General features: G+C 37.2%; 1 protein-coding gene across 6 annotated transcripts in view; it reads right to left on the reverse strand.

The window, feature by feature from the left end:
- SLC44A5 (solute carrier family 44 member 5) overlaps nt 1–15,256 on the reverse strand; it is a 401,632-nt gene that overhangs the window by 199,065 nt on the left and 187,311 nt on the right. The window contains exon 1 of one of the 6 annotated variants that reach the window (XM_003921402.4): nt 10,458–13,668. The exons of 2 other annotated variants lie outside the window; for them this stretch is intronic. In XM_003921402.4, the coding sequence (XP_003921451.2) occupies nt 10,458–10,563 (106 nt within the window). In that variant the 5' untranslated portion in view covers nt 10,564–13,668. Of the gene's footprint in view, nt 1–10,457; nt 13,669–15,256 lie in introns of those variants that run through there. 3 more of the 6 variants (XM_003921403.3, XM_074381024.1, XM_074381022.1) reach the window with 3 other exon arrangements.

Below are 15,256 nucleotides of genomic sequence, written 5' to 3' on the forward strand. Positions count from 1 at the left end.
ACTCAACCCCAAGGGTTCAGAGGACAAAACTACTGGCCCAGTCCCTATCTGCCAGAATTCAAGCACATGACCCAGAGATATCAAGCTGAGATCTGTGGCATGAACTCAAGTAGGGGAGGAGCCCCCACTCCCAGAACAGAGGAGAGTATGGCATGGGTTCATGTGGTGTCATGGGAGCTGGTTATCCCTCCCTCCACTAGACCAATCCAAGGAGTCCTGCAGCCTGGAACATTTTGGAACAGACAAGTGACCTGAGCGCAGGAGGCTTGGGACAAATCTAGCTGCTTAGGCCTGTTGTTAGGGGGACATCAGAGGGATACACAGCAGGAGAGCAAGCTGGGCAGCCCCCACAATCATCCTCTTGGCTAAAATCCCTGGCCACAGTCAACACACAAGCTGAACACCTGTGGTACCACCACCCTGCCTCAGGATCCTCCACTCTTGACTCACTGAATCACCAGACTACCTGCAGACATACCCTACAACCTGGTTGGACTCTGCCAGGCTTAGAGACCAGTAAGTCTCCAGGGAATTGTGGGTCTCCTGGTGACCTAACAGTTGACTCAGAGCTCATCTAAGGGAGTGGAGAAGGTAGCCCACCAAAGCCCCTCTTGGTGCTAAGAAAATGCAGGCATGATGCCAGTAATTGCAGGGGACTCCACTAAGGCCTGGAGACAAACTGGGTAAGGAAGTCATCTTTTGCCTCCCATCTCCCCTCCCCAGAGCACTTTTACACATGCATTAAAACACACAAGAGGCCTGTTGCTAAGAACCTATCTGCCAGCCCTGACTCTTAAGCACCGTCTACTGGATTGTAGCCTGAATCACACCAGCAAGCAAAAACATCTCTTCAGCATGCAATACCTAGGAAACCCATGCAAGATCCACACAGGAAAGGATCCACAACTGAGGAACTCTACAGAGCCTTGGCCCTCTAAAAAGCACAAAGAAATGAAGCCAACCAATTATACACAACGTGCACCACAGTCAAACCCAACAAAGAATATAAAAACAAAAAGCCCCATACAAATGACAGCAATTTCCAAAAGAAATTCTGGCCCCTCATATGCAAAGGAATCAGTGAAAGAATTCTAGCAATTCAAAAAGTCAGAGTGTTTCCTTATCTCTAAAGGATTGCACTATCTCTCCAGCAATGAATCCTAAACATATTGAAATGTCTGAAACAACTGGCATTGAATTCAGAATATGGATGGCCAAGAAAGCTCAATGAGATTCAAGAGAAAATTAAAACTCGATCCAAAGAAGCTAGGAGAGACAACAGAGCCATTTTAAAGAAGAACCAAACTGAACTCTAGAATTGAGAATTTCACTATAGAAATTTCAAAATACAGTTGCAAGTCTTAATAACAGATTAGACCAAGTTGGGGAAAGAATTTCAGGGCTTTAAGATCAGTCCTCCAAATCAACTGAGTCAGAAAAAAAATAAGAGTTATTTAAAAATGGACAAAGCCTCTGAGAAATATGGAATTACATACAGACTACACTTGTGACTCACTGGCATTTCTGAGAAAGAAGAGAGAGCAAGCAACTTGTAAAACGTATTTGAAGATAAAATCCACAACAATTTTCCCAATTTTGCTAAAGAGGTTCATATGCAAATTCAAGAAATTCAGAGAACCTCTGTGAAACATTATACAAGGTGACCTTTGTCAAGACACATAATCATCAAAATTTTCAAAGTCAACATGAAAAGAAATCTTAAAAGCAACTATAGAAAAGGGTCATATCACTTACAAAGGGAACTCCATCAGGTGAACAGTGGACTTCTCAGCAGAAATCTTATAAGCCAGAATAGACCTGGAGGCCTATTTTTAGCATTTTTGAAGACAAGAAATTCCAATCAAATATTTTGTATCTCACCAAACTAACTTTCATAACAGAAGGAGAAAGAAAATTTTTTCCAATCAAGAAATCACTAAGAAAATTCATTACCACTAGGCCAGTTTTATAAGGGACCCTTAAAGGAGTTCTAAACATGGAAATAAAAGAATAATACTTGCTACCACAAAAACACCTAAGTACATAGCCCACAGACCCTATAAAATACAACTACACAATTGAGACTACAAAATATCCTGCTAACAATTTCACAACAGGGTCAAAACCTCACATATCAATATTAACCTTAAATGTAAATGGCCTAAACTCCCCACTAAAGGCATGGAGTGGCAAATTGGATTTTAAAAAAAAGATGCAACCTTCCACTGTCTTCAAGAGATTCATAGCCAAATTCTACCAGATGTATAAAGAAGAGCTGCATAAATTTTACTGAAATTATTCCAAAAAAGTCAACTAGAGCAGACTGCTCCCTAACTCATATCATATCCCATATAACAACATCTATAGGCTCATTGCTCCTGAATGACTTTTGGGATAGAAAAATATCTATCAAATAAACAGAAAATATTAATCAAGTAAGCATGGATATTCTTATACGAGATAAAACTGGGTTTAAACTAACAACAGAAAAAAAATAGACAAAAAGGGTATTACATAGTGATAAAGAGTTCATTTTAACAAAAGAGACTTATTTATCCTAAATATATATGCACTCAACATTGGAGCACTCAGATTCAGAAAACACGTACTTCTAGACTTACAGAAAGACTTAAACAGCCAATAATAATGGGGAACCTCAATACCCTACTAAGAGTGTAAGATCATTGAGGCATAAAAATAACAAAAAAATTCTGGACTAAAATTAAATTCTTGACCAACTAGACCTAAAAGACATCTACATGATACTACCCAACAACCACAGAATATGCATTCTTCTCATCTGCACATGGAATATAATCTAAGATCAACCACATTCTTGGCCATAAAGCAAGTCTCAATAAATTTTAAAAAACTGAAATCATACCAGACATATTCTCAGACTGCAGTGGAATAAAAATAGGTATCAATACCAAGAGGATTTCTCAAAATCACACAACTACATAAAAACTAAGCAGCTTGCTCCTGAATGACTTTTGGGTAAACAACAAAATTCATGAAATCAAAAAATTATTTGAAATAATTGAGAAGAGATACAACATAGCAAAATCTCTGGGATGCAGCTAAAGCAGTGTTAAGAAGAAAGTTTATAGCACTAGACACCTATATCGAGAAGTTAGAAAAATCTCAAATTAACAATCTAATATCACACATAGAGGAACTAGAAAAACAGGAACAAACTAATCCCAAAGCTGGCAGAAGAAAACAAATTACTAAAATCAGAGAAGAACTTGTTGATATTGAGATGCCAAAATTCATAAAAATGGATCAAAACAAAAAATTCGTTCTTTGAAAGAATAAACAAATAATGCCAATAGACTGCAAGCTAGATTAATGAAAAAAAGAGAGACGATCCAAATGAGCACAATCACCAACGACAATGGTGACATTACAACCAAACCCATAGAAATACAAAAGATCCTCAGAGACTATTAAGAATACATCTGTATACACAAACTAGAAAATCTAGAGGAAATGGGTAAATTCATAATCTCCCAAGACTGAATCAGGAAGAAATTGAAACCCTGAAAAGAACTGTAATGAATTCTGAAGTAGAGCCAGTAACAAAAAATGTACCAACCACAAAAAGCCCTGTAGCAGACAGATTCACAGCCAAACTCTACCAGATGCATAAAAAAGAGCTGGTATCAATCTTATTGAAACTATTTCAAAAAATCAAGGTGAGGAGACTCCTCCCTAACTCATGCTACAAAACCAGTGCCATTCTGATACCAAAATCTGGCAAAGACACAACAGACAAAGAAAACTCCAGGCCAGTATATTTGATGAACTTAGACACAAAAATTTTTAACAACAAAAATGAGTAAATCAAATCCACTAGCACATCAATAAGTTAATTCATCCTGATCAATTAGGCTTTATTCCTGGGATGCAAGATTGGTTCAACATACATGAATCAATAAATGTGACTCACCATCAACAGATTTAAAAACAAAGACCATATAATCATACCATATAATCATCTCAATAAAAAAAAAAGCTTTTGATAAAATCCTACATCCCTCGATGATAAAAACTGTTTTTTTTTTCTTCAAATGCCCACAAAAGTAGGCATTAAAGGAACATACCTCAAAATAATGAGCAATTTATGAAAAACCTGTAGTCACCATCATACTAAAAAAGCAAAAATCTGGAAGCATTTCCCTGGAGCAACTAAAACAAGACAAGGATACTCACTCTCACCACTCCTATTCAGCATAGTACTGGAAGTCCTAGCTAGAGCAATCAAGTGAGAGAAAAAAATAAAAGAGATCTAAATAGGAAAAGAAGATATGAAATTGTCTCTCTCCACTGAAGATAGAACTACATACCTAGAAAACCCTAAAGATTCTGCTGAAAGACCCCTAAACATGATAAAGGACTTCAGTAAAGTTTTAGGATACAAAATCAATGAACAAAAACTAGTAGCATTTCTTTACACCAGTAACATTCAAGCTGATAGCCAAATCAAGAATACAGTCCCATTTACAATAGTCAAAAATAAAGTAAAATACCTAGGAATACATTTAACCAACATGGTAAAAGAGACAACTACAAGGAGAACTACCAAACACTGCTGAAAGAAATCATAGATGACACAATCAAATGGGGAAAAAATTCTTTGCACATAGATTGGAAGAATCAATATTGTTTAAATGGTCAAACTGTCCAGAGCAATATACAGATTCTACATTATGCCTATCAAGCTACCAACATCATTTTTTACAGAATTAGAAAAAAACTAATCTAAAATTTATATAAAACCATAAAAAAAAGAGCCCAAATAGCCAAAGCATCCTAAACAAAAAGAACAAAGTTGACATCACATTATCCAACTTCAAACACATTACATTACCCAATTTCAAACTATACTATAAGGCTACAGTAATCAAAACAGCATGGTACTGGTTTAAAAACACACATATAGACCAATAGAAGAGAATAGAGAATTCAAAAACAAAGCTGCACACCTATAACCAACTGACCTTCAACAAAGCCAACAATAATAAGCAATGAGGAAATGACTCCCTGTTCAATAAATGGTACTGGGATAATTGGCTATCCATACGCAAAAGAAAGAAACTAGAGCTCCTACCTATTACCATATATAAAATTTAACTCATGACGGATTAAAGATTTAAATGTAATACTTCAAACTATAAAAATACTAGAACACCACCTAAAAAATACCCTTCTAAACATTGATCTTGGCAAAGAATTTAGAACTAAGTCTGCAAAAGCAATTGTAACAAAAAAAAAAAAAAAAAAAAAAAAAAAACAAAATTAAGCCAGTCACTGTGTCTCACACTTGTAATCCCAACACTTTGAGAGGCCAAGATGAGTGGATTGCTTGAGTCTGGAAATTTGAGACCAGCCTGAGCAACATAGTTAGCCATGCATCATGGTGCAGAGCTCCAACTACTCAGAATACTGAGATGGAAGGATCACCTGAGCCTGGGAAGGTCTAAGCTACACTGAGCCATGATCACACCACCACACTTCAGCCTGAGTAACAAAATGAGACCCTGTCTCAAAAAAAATAATAATAAAATAAAAATGGACAAGTGGGACCTAATTAAACTAAAGGGCTTCCGCACAGCAAGGGAAACTATCAAGGGTAAACAGGCAACCTACAGAATGGGAGAAAATAATAGTAGCACACTATGCACCCAATAAAGATCTAATACCCAGAATCTATAAGGAACTTAACAAGTGAAAAACAAATAACTCCATTAAAAGGTGGGCAAAGAACATGAGCAGATATTTCTCAAAAGAATATATACAAGTGGCCAAGAAACAAATGAAAAACTGTTCCACATTATGCATCATCAGAGAAATGCAAATCAAAACCACAATGCAATACAATCTCACACCAGTGAAAGTAGTCATTATTAAAAAGCCAAAAAATAACAGGTGTTGTTGAGTACACAGAGAAAAGGGAACTCTTTATGCTGTTGGTAGGAATGTAAATGAGTTCAGTTACTGTAGAAAGCAGTTTGGAGATTTCTCAAAGTCAAAATAGAACTAAGCAATCCCATTGCTTGGTATATATCCAAAGGAAAAGAAATTGTTCTACCAAAAAGACACCTGAACTTGTACATTTATTGTAGCAGGACTTACAATAGCAAAGATATGGAATCAACCTAGGTTCCCATCAACAGTGGACTGGATAAAGAAACTGTGGCATATATACACAGGGAATACTATGCAGCCGTAAAAAGAAAGAAATCAGCTAGGCATGGTGGCTCACGCCTGTAATCCCAGCACTTTGGGAGGCCAAAGTGGGAGGATAACCTGAGGTTGGGAGTTCAGGACCAGCCTGACCAACATGGAGAAACCCCATCACTAATAAAATCACAACATTAGCTGGGTACCGTGGTACATGCCTGTAATCACACCTACTCAGAAGGCTGAGGCAGGAGAATCACTGGAACTCAGGGGGCAGAGGTTGCAGTGAGCTGAGATCACACCATTGCATTCCAGCCTGGGCAACAAGAGTAAAACTTGAAAGAGAGAGAGAAAGAGAGAGAGAGAGAAAGAAAGAGAGAGAGAGAGAAAGAGAGAGAGAGAGAGACAGGGATAGAGACAGAGACAGAAAGACAGGAAGGAAGGAAGGAGAGAGAGAAAGGAAGGAGGAAGGAAAGAGAAAGGAAGAAGGAAGGAAGGAAAGGTTCTTTGAAGCAATGTGGTTGTAGGTGGAGGCCATCATCCTAAGTTAATTGATGTAGAAACAGAAAACCAAACACTGCATATTTTCACTTATAAGTGGGAGCTAAACATTGGGTACACAACAGACATAAAGATCGGAACAACAGGCACTGGAGACTGTAAGAGGAGAGTGAAGGTGAGGACAACAACCTACTGGGTACTCTGCTCGGTACTCTGCTCGGTACTCTGCTCCCTATCTGGGTGACAGGCTCCACCTCAATGGCCTATCCCAAACCTTCACATCATGTGATATACTCTTGCCACAAACCTGCACATGTACTCTCTGAATCTAAAATAAAATTTGAAATTTAAAGAATAAGACAGAAAAATATCTAAACACTGTCTTCACTGTCTTGCATGTCATGCAAATCTTTGCCTAAAAAAGCTGGAAAGTCACCTCAGCTTTCTTTGACTTGGCTAAGGAAGTGTTATTTGAAGAATTATTTTGAAACAAGTATTAATACCTCATTTAAAAAGACTCTCTGTATACTTACACATAGCCCATACATATATTTACATACAACAATGTAATCATGTTTTATAGTATTACAAAGAATCAAAAACTGTCTCTTCTTTATCTTGTATACTCTAAAGTAACACATTTTTATGTTTGGTTATATTTTTATAACTGTAAATAAAAATTTTGACATGTCAGAATCAAACTGGTGGGGTCAAAATAGCCAATATCTAAAATGGCATACTGCACATTAGGCTAATATATTTGTTCTTGTGGTTTGATATTTATGTACTATAAATTAGATAAAATATAATCAATGAAAAAAGTAATATTAAGTCATTAGTATTGTTCTTTGAGCATTTTAAATAGCAGCTGGTTATTTATTTGCTCACTTCACTACTTGATTTTGAAAATAGGAACTGAAATTATAAACAGATTCATCTGATTATATTGTGGAGAATAGACCAGAATAGGTCAATAGCTGAAGATAAAAATGAGTTAGGAGGTTATGGTAGGTATCTAACTGAGAAAGGACAGTGGTTTGAATGAAGCAATTTACTGAAGACAGTGAGAGGTGACACCCTTATTAGAGAAAGGAAGATAGACACAAGAGCAGATTTCATGGGATATAAAGTTGAATAAATAAGTCCAGGGCAAGAAAGAGCAATTAGGGCTAGAGATGTAAATCTAGGACTTAACAGCACTTCATGGTATTTAAAACTATGGTATCAGATAAAATTAATTAGAAAAGTCAGAGAAAATGCATCCTGGGTGCTCTCCAACACCCAGACTTTAAGTGTGAGCAACTGGGCAAAGGAGGAGAGATCTGAGAGACAGGAGGAAATCCAGAAATGTGTGATATCATGGAAGCAGAAGAAAGTGTTTAAAAAAGAAGAGTGGCTGACCAGGCTAAATGCTGCTGAGAGACAGTAGGGCAAAGAAGAAAATTCTGTAATGGAAGAGCAAGATACAGGTCTATGGAAATGATAAGAAACTGTTTCATGAATTAATGCAGACGCAATTCCAGTTGGAGTGGGTTTATGAGAGAATGGGAGAAAAGTGGAGTTAGTGCCAACAAACAGTTCTTTTGAGTTTTATTTATCATGATGAAAGGGTTAATTGAACATTTTTTTAAAATAAATTTCACATAGCTGTATTAAGGCACATTTCATTTAAGCAAGAGAGAGAGGGGATAATTGCAAGAGCAAAGTCTTTCAAGAGGCAGTGCTGATAGAGGTACTATGAGCCTTGGAAAGATGAGGACAACCCTTCCCTCTAACAGAAGAGGAGGTGGAGCATATGGGAACAAGCCACTGGCTTTTCTGGGCCTCAGCTTCTTTGGAACAGAAGGCTGTTGAAGAATGTTTCCTATGGGTTAACCTCAATAATACTCCAATTCTCCCAAGCTTACCCACATTGTTAGCACAGTTAAGTTTTCTTTAACACCAGGCTCTTAAAAAGAAGTATAAATGTGAAGTGAATGAACCAAAAAGAAAAGACGAAAATGGCATCATCCACCCAATCGAAATGCCAGGCCTGTTTACCCACTCACCCCTGACTACTGAGTTCACCTCAGATCTCAGGATCTGAGAGTGTTTCCCTCTGCTAAGATGCACTTTTAGTGGCTGCAAAACTAACAGTTCCTCCTGGGGCATGACTCCGCAGAGTGACCCCATTACTGCCTTCTCTGGGAGAATGGAACTGGCATAGTATAATATCCTATGTTGAACTTTTTCTTTCTTTTACTTCTGTCCATCCAAGCAGAAGCAGCATTCCGTGGTACTTCTCTCCTTAGGCTACTTTATATCAGAAGTGGAGTGTTTTTTCCTCATCGGCTCATTTATCTCAAAAACCTTGTCAGAAAGATAAGGATTTTATTTTAGGCCTAATTACTTTATTCTAAGTGAGAAGATGGGGTATATGAATAAAAACATAACTCAGATCATACTGAGCAAAAAAAACATTATTTGACCCATGATACATTTTGAAGCAGAATAATTCAGATTTCCGATGGCACAAAAAGACTTGACTTCTACTCTGTTTTAAAGTAAGAAAATAAATCTGCTGATGCATTTTTTACCTTTTTATATTAATCACTAAGATTAGAAAATTACAAATGGAAATTTACAAAACAGTCTCTACAAAAGATTACATTACCTACCTTTCTACCTTACATGATCATATATGATTAAATAACAACATCTATATGAAGTTTCATTTTGAAACTGTAAAATGCTATCTGAGAACAAACAGCAGCATCTAAGTAGGTAAAATTAAAATATATGAGTCAATAAATGGGTTTTGAGAACAGAGGCAGGGAAATACATGTATGACCATATTTTCTTACATTTATTTATTGAATCGACAAACAATAATTGTGTATCTTTATGGGGTACAGTGTGATGTTTTGCTCTATGTATACATTGTAGAAAGATTAAGCTAAGCAGATTGACATATCCATCACCTCGCTGTGGTGATCACAGTTTATAATAATGTATTGCATACTTTAAAATTGCTAATAGAATATACTTTTAACATTCTCACCACATACATGATAATATTTTTAATTGAGGATTGGGGATCGAAGTAATGTTGGAAGTCACAACATAAAAGTGCTTATTTGTATATCTCAGGAGCAATGAGATTGCACAAAGGAAGAGAAATTCTTGAAGCCAGTGCTGCTGAAATGTTTATTTGCACATGAATCACCTGAGAATCTTCTGAAGGTACAGATTCTGATTCAGTAAGTCTGGGGTGGGAATTGAGATGCTGCATTTCTAACTCCCAGGTCCTACTCACACGGCTGGTCTACAGGCCACACTTTGAGTAGCAAGGCTCAACTCTATGGGGCTAAGGAGAGAGCTGGCTGTCAGAAAAAGAAGACTGAATAACACACTCAGGGTGTCATGAAAGCTGGAGAGTGAAGGTCTTTATTGGAAAGAGATTTGAACAAGACTCAAATGTGTAAAAGTCACAAACTGAGCTGAAAGGAGGGAAAGAAGACAAGATGTGTGGGGTGAGCTGGGGTAACAAAACATCAGTAGCTGCATAATGTTTTTCCTGGGAAATTCATCTACAACTCCAAAAAGAGGGAACTCTTTCAGGAAAGAGAAATCAGACAGTTGAAAGCAGGATCCAAAAGAGCTTCAGTCAGCAATTATTCTTTATCAACCAAATATTTAGGTATTCCTAGATTTTAAAAGAATCACATATTTCTCAATAGATAGACTGTCATGAAAGATTCTTAGCACTTAATACTCAGACTATAACTTACCAAAGTCCTCTTCCTCAGAGGGGGTGTCTGCTGTTTTTTCTAGGAAAAAGCAGAAAAGGCAAAAAAACATTTGTAGGGATTGATGACTCTGAGGCCCTATACACATCGCTCCCTAACCTAAAAATAATCTTAGTCTTTAGAGTAACAGAATAATGTAAGGGCAGTTGGACTGGTTGAATTAATTCTTTATACACAAAGCCACCAATAATGAGCATTTATTCTTAAGAAGCTACCAAAAAATAATAATTCTTAAAGGTACTGGAGTTAAGAGATTTGAGGATGGTAAAATAAAGCTGTTAATTCTTCCATTTGCATCTGTGACTTGTACAATGTAGATAATACGTACAAACTTGAAAAATTCATTACCAAGAAATGAGGCATTATGTTTACTTTCACTTTCTGTACCTGCTTAAACTTCAGAAGGCACATTAGTTATGAAAAACTTAATATGCATTAAATACCCTTTATTACATGCAGAATAGTCAGTGTAGACTAGGGAAAAGAGATATATTTTGAATTCAGCAGTCCCACTGTAATCACATTATGTGTGGCCGTTAGCTTTAACAGAAGCTCCCATGTGATAACTATGAATGACTCTATTCAATTTGGAAGGTACAAATTATGGTAATTTGGGGGAGTGGGGAGGTGGCACGTGCCGTAATGAACAATGACAGCATCCTAATGCTTCAAGTGTCACATACATTAAACAAAAACACTAACACTTTCTATGAACACCCCATTCTCTCCCCATTCTCTGGTGCTTTATCAGACTTGCCAACTCATTTATTAGAGCTATTGAAAAGAATCCCCTCTATAGACCTCATGGGCAGAAATCACAATGCTTGGTCTCCCCACTGATTTCTCATCAATTGGACTAACAGTAGTAAATCACTGAGAATCAGAGTTGGGATAAAGATTCCAGGGAAAAGGAACATTTGTAAATTGTGTTCCCTTGGGAAAAATAATAATGATAATTAAAATAGCAACCAACTTTTGAATACTTACTATGCACCAGGTGCCATGTTTCATTTATGCTATCTCTCATTTAATATTCACAACAAGCCTTGCAGTAGTTACAATAATAAGTTCTTTTCTAAAAATGAGAAGCCAAGATTCCCAGAGGCAAGATGAACTCTTGGGTCTAAACTTTGTTTAAAGTCACACTGCTAGTAAGTGGAGAACATGGAATTCAAACTTAGGTCTGTGTGCCCCAGAGTCCACTTGTAATCAATACAACTACTAGCCTTCAGTAATATCAAATGTATCAGAAAAATAAATATTATTCACGATGTTGGTAATGTTATTTACCTTCCAAATGTTAATTGGAGATGTGGATATTCCCCACCACCAAACACATACCTTTAAAACTAGCAATGGTGGCCCATATTCATTAGGGCTGTAAGAATTATTAGGGACATATAGGTTTCAGACTTACCATTTGTAAAGCTAAATGAAGTGCCTAAAATATCATAAAATGGACATCTCTCACTGATTTTGTTAAAATAGTGTGTATGAGCAAGTATTGGTGCCTGAGAGGTATAATAAGATGTCAAGATCCAATATAGACGACTTTATTCCTGGTCCTGGGCCCTAAATGACTGAATTTGCCTTTAATGTCCCAAATACATTAAAAAACAACAACAACAAAATTCGAGGTCCATGGTTATCTTCAAAGGTTATAAGTCATAGCACATTTTTTAATCATACACTTCTAATAAAATTTTAGCTTATACAATAACGGTGGTCAGCCTCTGCCTCCATCCCTCTACTCCAATTTTCTTCAGCTTTCTCTGCTATAGATACTAGTAAATGCCACCTGCAGACCCAGTCCCATTTGGAACCAGTGCTGGGCATGGTGGGAAGCGTATCAGTAATCGTGGTCCCTGCCAATGAGAGGAGAAGGGAACTGGGAGTTACTATAATGTAGGTGCTTCACAGATGTAGTTAAATCCTCATGACAACTGTACACTGTGTCATATACCCCATTTTACAGATATGAAAACTGAAACTAAGATGGTGAAAATATTTGACCAAGGTTGTACCTTGTCATTGGTTACAGAACAAACAAAGCAGAGAAAGAAAGCAGGATCTAGGTGGTCTTCATCTCCCAGGCTAAATTCCACACAGTATAGTTGTGACTCCTCTTTCTCAATTTTGCCTAATGAGTCAAAAAAAGCAAAGTTCATATTTTGGTGTCATCAGTTTACAAGATGGTTGAACCTGCTTTCTGTATCAGCTTATGTCTTTTTCAAAAGTTGTTTGGGAGAACATTCGTATCTTATGCAGGCTGCCTTGTGGTGTCTGCATAAGACACCAAAGCCATGCTATTTTGACCCTGACAACAGCTGGGAAGGCTGAAATCTAATGTGGACATGTACCCTGCCTGCTTATATAGAGTGTAGTAAATTTAGAATGAAGTTTCAGACTAAGAGTCCAATGACTTAAACTTTCCAGTTTTATTGCTGGGCCTTTTACTATATACTTTATTCCCTTTTGTCTTTCTTGCTTGGAAGGTCTGTTCAGGAGAATGAGGACAGGTAGGAGATGGTGGTGGAGGAGGGGGTAACAATGAGTGGAACTCATTGATGTGAGAGTCATGTTCCTATTGTGTCAGCCCGAGATCTTATTAAAAAGAAGCAAGACCCTAGACCCATAATCAAGCATAGCATCACTAATGAGGGATCAACTAGATGTTTCTCCTGATTGAGGCAATAGAGTTTATACGGCATCCCTAGCTAGAATGGATTCTGGCTCAAAATATTCAATAGGAGCCACCACCAGTGATTTAGATTTAATCTAACCTACACATAGGCAATAAAGAAGATAAAGAAACTAAATGACATCACTGAAAAGGAACTAAACAAATCCAGAAAGTGAAATATTCTGCAGGGCAACAGGTATCAGAGGAAAAAGGGAATGTGTTAATCAAAAGAGACTTCAGGGGCATAACCACTAGAAGCAAGGTCTGGCCCTGGATTAGATCCCGATTTGGATGGAATGCTGTAAAGACAGTGAAAGAAGACAATTGGGGCAATCTGAATATAGAATGAATATTAGCTAATTTTAACATTTATTATATTGGAAAGATGGAAACTCTTAACAGAAAAAAAGCAGGTAACAAAAAACACGTAAAAGCAAATCTCATTATTGTACAAAAATTGTATATCTGGAAGGAAATATAATAAAGATTATATCAATGATGATTAAAATATGTTGCTTCATTTAAATTTAACTTCCATGTTTTGACTTTCTGTAATGCACGTAAAATTGCTTTTATAAGCAATCTGCAGATTATTTTACAAAAAAGACACCTGCTCTCATGTTTATTGCAGAACTCTTTATAATACAAAAGTTATCGAATCAACCTAAGTGTTCAACAACAGTAGGATAAAGAAAATGTGGTACATATACAACCATGGAATACTATGCACCTGTTAAAAAGAATGAAATCATGTCCTTTGCAGCATCATGGGTGAAGCCAGAGGCCATTATCCAAAGTGACTCAGCACAGAAACAGAAAATTAAGCATCACATTTCCTCACTTACAAGTGGGAGCTAAACAAAGTGAACATATGGACCTAAAGATGAAAACAATAGACACTGAGGACTGTAAAAAACGAGAGAAAAGGATATGGATACAAGGGTTGAAATATAACATATTAGGTACTATGTTCACTATTTGGGTAATGGGTTCCATAGAAGTCCAAACCCCAGCGTTATGCAATATACTCACATAACAAACCTGCATATGTACCCCTGAATCTGTAATTTTATAAAACCTTCTCTTATAGTAATAAAAATTATTTTAATTAAAAATAATTGTTTTTAAATGGAAGTGTATGGGTCCTTCTAACAAAGCCCATTTTTTAGTACCCAGAATACATAACTAGTAGGTAGAATTTTCAAGAATCAAACCCAAAGGTGGTGCATTTTTAAGAATGACTTTAACTTTTATTCACTATTTGGGTTTCAGGTGCCAAGGATGAGTCCCTGCACTCATTTAACATTTGAATTGCTCTAGCATTCTTGTCACTGGCAGCAGCTTGCCCTCACCCTCTGTGTTAAATTCATCAGAGTGAGAATCTGGGCTTTTGCCTGAATTGCTTTGCCCAGGGCTCCATTCCCCTTTCCTGAGCCCACCTGTTTGGCTTTGGCCTGAGGTCCTACCTCACTTCTGCCAACCCTGAAGACTGAATCCCACTCTTAGAACTCCATCTCTCTGACTTAACTATGTCTGTAAATATAGAGAAGGCTCAGAGCCATGATGCTGCCATTTATTTGAATTTCCAGCATCTTCTCATGGCAAGGACTGCCACTTCTGTGCCCTGCCTGCCAAATTGGATTCTTTGTGATCACTGCTGTCTGTCCAAACTATGCCTCATCTTGGCATGCCTTTTATACTGCAATGGACAAGGCAACTGCTCTTGTAAGGTGAGCCTCTGAAGCTGGCTTCATTTCCTAATCTGTTCTGGCTTCCACCTTCATTCTACTCACTGGCTTTTGCTATAGAGCCCTGAAGTCTGGAAGCCCAAGACAAAGCTGATGCCAAGTCTGCAACATCTGAGAAAGAGGCTGGTTATAAACTCACTATTTAGGGCAAGAAATGGAACCAGGGTAAGAGTACAACTGTGTTCAGAGGCTTATTATTTCCTTCCTTTACTTTATTCTCTCATTTAGTAAACATTTACTGACCTGTAAATTGATATCAAATGCTAAGCTGGGCACTGGGACTACACAGGTGAACATGAGAATCTCCGTCCTCATCGAGTTGTTTATAATGCATCAGGATGGTAGGTCTT

This window comes from Saimiri boliviensis, chromosome 11, assembly GCF_048565385.1.
Source record: "Saimiri boliviensis isolate mSaiBol1 chromosome 11, mSaiBol1.pri, whole genome shotgun sequence".
Taxonomy (NCBI): domain Eukaryota; kingdom Metazoa; phylum Chordata; class Mammalia; order Primates; family Cebidae; genus Saimiri; species Saimiri boliviensis.